The sequence below is a fragment of the Palaemon carinicauda genome, chromosome 4 (assembly GCF_036898095.1).
Source record: "Palaemon carinicauda isolate YSFRI2023 chromosome 4, ASM3689809v2, whole genome shotgun sequence".
Taxonomy (NCBI): Eukaryota; Metazoa; Arthropoda; class Malacostraca; order Decapoda; family Palaemonidae; genus Palaemon; species Palaemon carinicauda.
In genome coordinates this window covers 63,504,882-63,513,335 of record NC_090728.1, presented here as the reverse complement: position 1 = coordinate 63,513,335, position 8,454 = coordinate 63,504,882, and the positions used below count along the sequence as shown (strand labels likewise).

At 37.7% G+C, this 8,454-nt stretch overlaps 1 protein-coding gene across 1 annotated transcript in view; it reads right to left on the bottom strand.

Moving 5' to 3' along the window:
* The window catches only part of LOC137639462 (histone-lysine N-methyltransferase SMYD3-like), an 18,530-nt gene extending 13,273 nt beyond the window's left edge, over nt 1–5,257 (bottom strand). Inside the window, exons 1-2 of the mRNA XM_068371735.1 lie at nt 5,017–5,257; nt 3,056–3,231 (exon numbers count right to left, since the gene is read on the bottom strand). Of these exons, the coding sequence (XP_068227836.1) occupies nt 3,056–3,142 (87 nt within the window). The 5' untranslated portion in view covers nt 3,143–3,231; nt 5,017–5,257. The remainder of the gene's footprint in view (nt 1–3,055; nt 3,232–5,016) is intronic.
* Between the last annotated feature and the right edge of the window lie 3,197 nt (nt 5,258–8,454).

The following is an 8,454-nucleotide window of genomic DNA, read 5'->3' as shown; positions in this document are numbered from 1 at the left end:
GAAGAAGAAGAAGAAGAAGAAGAAACTGGAAAGTCAATAAGGAACTATTTAAGTAGAAGAAGAAGAAGAAGAAAAAAGAATTTACCCAGGTGTCTGACACACACATCACTTCACTCACATTAGTCCTGTTTTTGTATTTACTCGTGCACAATGGATAAATATAACAGATAACGATAAATACTACATTTACAAGCGGTCATAATGAATGATATAGATATTCGAAGGTCAAGGTCTTGGTCAAGGTTTATAGATAAGAATTCCGTGCAACTTTCAACTCTGGAAAAAGTTTTTAGAAATTCCCTTTTTTGATTATGGATCATATTCCACGATTCACTTATTCAGAGGGGGGAATGAAAAAAGGTTTAGAAATTCCTTTTTACAATTATGGATCATATTCCACGATTCACTTATTCAGAGGGGGAAATGAAAAAAGGTTTAGAAATTCCATTTTTTGATTATGGATCATATTCCACGATTCACTTATTCAGAGGGGAGAATGAAAAAAGGTTTAGAAATTCCTTTCTTGATTATGGATCATATTCCACGATTCACTTATTCAGAGGGGAGAATGAAAAAAGGTTTAGAAATTCCTTTCTTGATTATGGATCATATTCCACGATTCACTTATTCAGATGGGAGAATGAAAAAAAGGTTTAGAAATTCCTTTCTTGATTATGGATCATATTCCACGATTCACTTATTCAGAGGGGCGAAAAAAAAAAAGGTTTAGAAATTCCCTTTTTTGATTATGGATCATATTCCACTATTCACTTATTCAGAGGGGCGAAGAAAAAAGGTTTAGAAATTCCCTTTTTTGATTATGGATCATATTCCACGATTCACTTATTCAGAGGGGCGAAGAAAAAAGGTTTAGAAATTCCCTTTTTTGATTATGGATCATATTCCACTATTCACTTATTCAGAGGGGGGAATGAAAAAAGGTTTAGAAATTTCTTTTTTTGATTATGGATCATATTCCACGATTCACTTATTCAGAGGGGCGAAGAAAAAAGGTTTAGAAATTCCCTTTTTTGATTATGGATCATATTCCACTATTCACTTATTCAGAGGGGAGGGGGGGGGGGGTGGATGAAATAGTTATAATATTCCATTAAGAACTGGCTCATACTTATGAGTTCCATTTAGTTTTTCTCTCTAAATGTATGAAATACCTTTTAAGAAAATACAGATATATCTTACGAAATTACGAAGACGGAACTGCTCTTCGGTACTTCACAAAGAAAGAAATAAAAATTATATGAATCTGGAAGCTAAAAGAGAAATTAGTTTTTTCATTGAATTTACATTAATTGATAAAGTAATAACATATAACAAATAGTTGAAAGATGTTAAGTGTAATGGTTTGACACACACAGTTAGAAAAAGAGAAATGAGTCTTTTTCATTGAATTTACATCAATTGATTAAGTAATATTTACCAAATAATTGAAAGATGTTAAGTGTAATGGTTTGACACACACTATTAGAAAAAAAAACCGTAATATTAATCGGAAATTCTCCGTGATAATATACTGTTTTTAACCGTATTTCAGTAAAATACAGGCGACCGTAATTTGACCTTACTTTTTTATCATATTTTATGGGCTGGTGACCGTAATATCTCTCCTTTACGTCAATATATCCGTTTTTAAAACGGTAAAAATCCTGGAATAAATGTTGCCTGACATTTACCGTTATTTTAATGCAAATTTTTAACTGTACACAAAAGGAACATGTATATAATTAACGTGATAGAAAATATATTATCAACTAAATACACTGAAAAATTTGCATTAAAAATCGGTAAATGTCTGGCAACATTTATTCTAAGATTTACTGTTTTAAAAACGGATATATTGACGTAAAAGAGTGATAGTACGGTCAGCAACCCGTTAAAGATAATAATAAACTAAGTTGGAATTACGGTCGCTTATATGTTACTGAAATACGGTTGAAAACAGTATATTTTTATGGAGAATTCCTGATTAAAATTTCGTTTTTTTTTTAAGTGTACAGTAATTTGAAAAGAAGAATTTAAAGTTTCAGCCAAAATTTGCTACACAATAATTAATGAGATAACTGAAAGGCTTATATATGACAAACAATCCTGTCCACAGACAGACACACAGACAAATAATCCTGTCCACAGACAGACACGTAGATAAATAATCCTGTCCGCAGTCAGACACACAGAGAAATAATCCAAATAATCCTGTCCGCAGACAGCACACAGACAAAATAATCCTCTCCGCAGACAGACACTCGGACAAATAATCCTGTCCGCAGACAGACACACAGACAAATAATCTTGTCCACAGACACACAGATAAATAATCCTGTCCTCAGACAGACACACAGACAAATAATCCTGTCCGCAGATAGACACGCAGACAAATGATCCTATCCACAGACATACCCGCAGACAAACATTCCTGTCCGTACACAGGCACACAGATAAATAATCCTGTCCACAGACAGACACACAGACAAATCCCTGTCCACAGACAGACACACAGATAAATAATCCTGTCCACAGACAGGCACACAGACAAATAATCCTGTCCACAGACAGACACAGACAAATAATCCTGTCCACAGACAGACACACAGACAAATAATCCTGTCCACACACAGACACGCAGACAAATAATCCTGTCCACAGACAGACACACAGACAAATAATCCTGTCCACACACAGACACGCAGACAAATAATCCTGTCCGCAGACAGACAAACAGACAAATAATCCTGTCCACAGACAGGCACACAGACAAATAATCCTGTCCACAGACAGACACAGACAAATAATCCTGTCCACAGACAGACACACAGACAAACAATCCTGTCCACAGGCAGACACACAGACAAATAATCCTATCCACAGACAGACACACAGATAAACAATCCTGTCCACAGACAGACACTCAGACAAATAATCCTGTCCACACACAGACACACATAAGTAATCCTGTCCACAGACAGACACACAGACAAATGAATAAATCGAATAATTTCAATTGCGAAAGATAAATTTAGAAAAACAGAAATAACCTGACCTGCAGTCTGAAGATGATACGAGCCAGTAACCTGACGAAAGATTGTGGCACTGTGGGGTGCCAATTTCCGCAGCCTGTGGCACTCATATTGATGTATGTCCCAGCCGAGTTTGGCACAGTCTTCGCTACAGTACCATGGCACCCGGCAGCCTTTGCACGGTCTGATTAACTTCTTCCTGCATAATAGAAAAAAACAAAGATTAAGATATATCTCCTCCTACGCCTATTGACGCAAAGGGCCTCGGTTAGATTTCGCCAGTCGTCTCTATCTGGAGCTTTTAAATCAATACTTCTCCATTCATCGTTTCCGACTTCGCTTTGCGTCAATAGGCGTAGAAGGAAATGATGATGATGATGATGGTGATAATGATGATGATGGAGGGTTTATATATTATTTTTCCGTGCTAAAATGGTACCCCTGCCAGTCGGTGCAATTCTGCCTCACTAAAAAGAATTGGCTATAGTTGACGCCATGACCTTTTACGTATTGAAAGGGTCCCCCATACTAGGTTGGTTCGCTGTGAGCGATCAGACTAAACCCTCCCATCATCACCAATCCACAGTGGCTAGCGTGGTGATGAAGATGGGCAAACCCTAGACATGACTACGGACATGTCTGAGGCCTTTTTCCTGCAATTGATTAGAAATGGATGCATTTGTTGTTGTAATATCAAGAGACAATCTAAAGATCATATTATTATTATTATTATTATTATTATTATTATTATTATTATTATTATTATTATTATTATTATTATTATTATTAGCTAAGCTACAATCCTGTTTGGTAAAGCAGGATGCTATAACCCCAAGGGCTCCAACAATGAAAATTAGCCCAGTGAGGAAACGAAATAAGGAAATAAATAAACTAAATGAGAAGTAATGAACAATTAAAATAAAATATTACTAAAGGAGAAGTAATGAACAATTAAAATAAAATATTTTAAGAACAGTAACTAACATTAAAACAGATCTTTCATGTATAAAGTATAAGAAAAAGAGACATATACGCCTGATCAAAAGAAAAAAAAAAAAAAAAAGAAAACACGCTAAATAACCTCATGATAGTCTACTTAAAAAGGATCAATTTTATTACCTCCGCCAACGAAGTTGGAAGGGGGTTATTTTTTACCCCTTGTTTATGTGTTTGTTTGTTTGTTTGTGAACAGCTTCCTGGCCACCATTTTAATCACAGAGTAATTAAACTTGTAGGGATTAACTGTTATGTAAAAAGCTGGAAGTGATGAAAATTTTGGAAGGTCAAGATCAAAGGTTAAGATCAAAGGTCAAGGTCACGGTCAAGCAAAATGTCCAATTCCAGTAATCAGCCGTAGGTTTGGACATCGTTGTCACAGACTTCAAACTTAGTTCATATTCAAGTGTATGAAAATCCACGCCCATTAATACATGCTATGGTCAAAGGTTAAGGTCACGGTCAAGCAAAATTTCCAATTCACGTCATCAGCCATAGGTTTGGACATCGTTGTCACAGAGACTTCAAACTTGGTTTATATTTGAGTGTATGGAAATCCACGCCAATTGATACATAGTCAGGTCAAAGGTCAAAGGTCAAGGACAAGCAAAAGGTCAAGATATAAGCTGCCGTGGCGGAGGTCTCCTCTCTACTGAGTGCCCTTCTAGCTAAGAATAAATTCTCAAACTTGGTTCATATTTGAGTGTATGGAAATCCACGCCAATTGATACATGCTACGGTCAAAGGTCAAGGTCAAGGCCGAGCAAAAGGTCTAGACATAAGCTGCCGCGGCGGAGGTCTGCGCTCTACTGAGTGCCCCTCTAGTTAAGAATAGATTCTCAAACTTGGTTCATATTTGAGTGTATGGAAATCCACGCCCATTAATACATGCTAAGGTCAAAGATCAAGGTCAAGGGGGGAGCAAAAGGTCTAGACATAAGCTGCCGCGGCGGAGGTCTGCCCTCTACTAAAGGCAAAAAAGACTCACTCTTGTGAAACGAAGCAGAAATCGCAGTAGCTCGAGGAATGATGGTCGCTAATAATATGAGCGAAAGGTTCGGAACTCAAGATCAAATCTCCTTTTCGAACTGGCTTTTTTCTTCGCTGGGTTTCGACTGCGGTGAGATATATAATAATCCCTCATTGTGGTATTCTTTATCCTCTTTTATTCTATTACTGTCAAGTCCCAGTTGACAATCAAGACTTTTCAAACTCCTCTTGCGTGTATGCGTGACCACTTTCAACTTGATACTAACTTGACTTGGACCGAGTTCCCTGGTTTTAACGTTTTATTTCCCCATCATTTTCTCTCTTTCTCCATATTTTTCCTTGTCTCTGTTCAAGAGCCAAGTCTCTCCCCTCCCCCTTGCTGATGTTTACCCTCTCGCGGTTATGACTCATCTTCTCTTATTTAATATTTGAGTAAGAAGGTTTTGGCTTCAGGACCCCCCTCAACCAACTGTTAGAAAACGATTATATGTCTATATATAGAAAACGAGGATTTATCTATATATCTTCACTATGAATACCACCAGTTCGAATATGGTGTGATACGGCCTATAGTGAGTCTTTCACGTCTGTGTTTTTCTCTATCTTGAGTAATTATGAGTAAAAAATAGTGACATTATTATTATTATTATTATTATTATTATTATTTTTGTTATTAGCTAAGCTACAATCCTATTTGGAAAAGCAGGATGCTCTAAGCCAAAGGGTTCCAACAGGGAAAATAGCCCAGTGAAGAAAGGAGATAAACAAATAAATAAACTGCAAGTGAAGTAATGAACTATTAAAATAAGATATTTTAAAAACAGTAATAACATTAGAATAAATATTTCACATAAACTATAAAGAGAGACTTATGTCAGCCTCATCTCTTTCATAGAGAGAGAGAGAGAGAGAGAGAGAGAGAGAGAGAGAGATATGTCAGCCTGTTCTCTCAATGTGGTTAGAGAGAGAGAGAGAGAGAGAGAGAGAGATGGCAGCCTGTTCTCTCTTATGGCTAGAGAGAGAGAGAGAGAGAGAGAGAGAGGAGAGGAGAGAGCGAGAGAGAGAGAGAGAGAGAGAGAGAGAGATTCTTCTGTACTTTTGCATGGATTATCAAGCATACAGCATAAACAGGTGCTTGGTATTCGTCCTCTGTACCCAAGAGGCTCAGGTATGCCCGGTATATAACCGCTATACCCTTGGAATACTGATATACTCCAAGAACTCTGCGCAGTTCTCAGTGAGTGACTGACCATCTGCCTGCGAATGCTGTGGTCTAGAGCCACTGGTCGCTGTATTAAACTTGTATTAAACTACTGAAAATAAAACTCCTACAAGGAGATACAAAGATTTTCGATGTCTCAAAGACTTTTTAGTCCATCCGCGGAGACTCCATTTATTCTTGGGTAGGGCAAATTAGTTTATCTAGAGAGAGAGAGAGAGAGAGAGAGAGAGAGAGACTCCATTTGCTCTTGGGTAGAGGATATTAGTTTATCTAGAGAGAGAGAGAGAGAGAGAGAGAGAGAGAGAGAGAGAGACTCCATTTGCTCTTGGGTAGAGCGAATTAGTTTATCTTGAGAGAGAGAGAGAGAGAGAGAGAGAGAGAGAGGGTGTTACAGTGATTTAGAATATCTCAAAGACTTTTTAGTCCATCTGCAGGGACTCCATTTGCTCTCGGGTAGGGCAAATTAGTTTATCTAGATTCTAGATTCTAGAGAGAGAGAGAGAGAGAGAGAGAGAGAGAGAGAGAGAGAGAGAGAGAGAGTTACAAGGATTTTCGATGTCTCAAAGACTTTTTAGTCCATCCGCGGAGACTCCATTTGCTCTTGGGTAGAGCGAATTTGTTTAGCGAGAGAGAGAGAGAGAGAGAGAGAGGAGAGAGAGAGAGAGATACAATGATTTTTGATGTTTCAAAGACGTTTTAGTCAATCCACGGAGACTCCATTTGCTCTCTGGTAGAGCGAATTAGTTTATCTAGAGAGAGAGAGAGAGAGAGAGAGAGAGAGAGATGTCAGTCTGTTCTCTCTTATGCTATAGAGAGAGAGAGAGAGAGAGAGAGAGAGAGAGAGAGAGAGATACAATGATTTTCGATGTCTCAAAGACGTTTTAGTCCATCCGTGGAGACTACATTTGCTCTCAGGTAGACCGAATTTGTTTAGAGAGAGAGAGAGCGAGAGAGAGAGAGAGAGAGAGAGAGAGAGATGTCAGTCTGTTCTCTCTTATGCTATAGAGAGAGAGAGAGAGAGAGAGAGAGAGAGAAAGAGAGAGAGAGAGTGTTACAATGATTTAGAATGTCTCAAAGACTTTTTAGTCCATCCGCGGAGACTCCATTTGCTCTTGGGTAAGGCAAATTAGTTTATCTAGAGAGAGAGAGAGAGAGAGAGAGAGAGAGAGAGAGTTACAAGGATTTTGGATGTCTCTAAGACTTTTTAGTCCATCCGCAGAGACTCCATTTGCAATTGGGTATAGCGAATTAGTTTATCTAGAGAGAGAGAGAGAGAGAGAGAGAGAGAGAGAGAGAGAGAGAGTGTTACAAGGATTTTGGATGTCTCTAAGACTTTTTAGTCCATCCGCAGAGACTCCATTTGGAATTGGGTATAGCGAATTAGTTTATCTAGAGAGAGAGAGAGAGAGAGAGAGAGAGAGAGAGAGAGAGAGTTACAAGGATTTTGGATGTCTCAAATACTTTTTAGTCCATCCACAGAGACTCTATTTGCTCTCAGGTAGAGCGATATAGTTTATCTAGAGAGAGAGAGAGAGAGAGAGAGAGAGAGAGAGAGAGTTACAATGATTTAGAATGTCTCAAAGATTTTTTAGTCCATCCGCGGAGACTCCATTTGCTCTTTGGTAGAGCGATTTAGTTTAAACGTTTAGAGAGTTCTTATGATCTTGTCTAACTTATTATTGAACTCGTTTACCGTGTTACTGTTCCCTACATCCGCTGTAAGTCTGTTCCATGTATTTGCTATTTTGTATGTAAAGAAATTACCACATTGAGTGGTGTTGTATCTTTTCAATTCCAGTTAGTATCCGTTACCTCTGGAATGATTTGAGCTAAGCGTGAATAGATTGTTGTAATCTACATTTGTTATTCCTTTAAGAATTTTGAATATCTGCATTAGCTGTCCCCTTAGTCGTCGAGAATGTATACTTAAAATATAAGTTCAAACGTTCCATTCTCCGTCTATATCTAAATTCTATTAAAGTCTATTAGCTGTCCCCTTAGTCGTCGGAGTTTGTAGATTAAATAAGTTCAAACGTTCCATTCTCTGTCTATATCTAAATTCTATTAAACTATTAAAAGACCCCTTAGTTGTCGAGTTTGTAGGTTAAATAAGTTCAAACGTTCTATTCTCTGTCTATATCTAAATTCTATTAAAGTCTATTAAAATTCCCCTTAGTCGTCGAGTTTGTAGGTTAAATAAGTTCAAACGTTCTA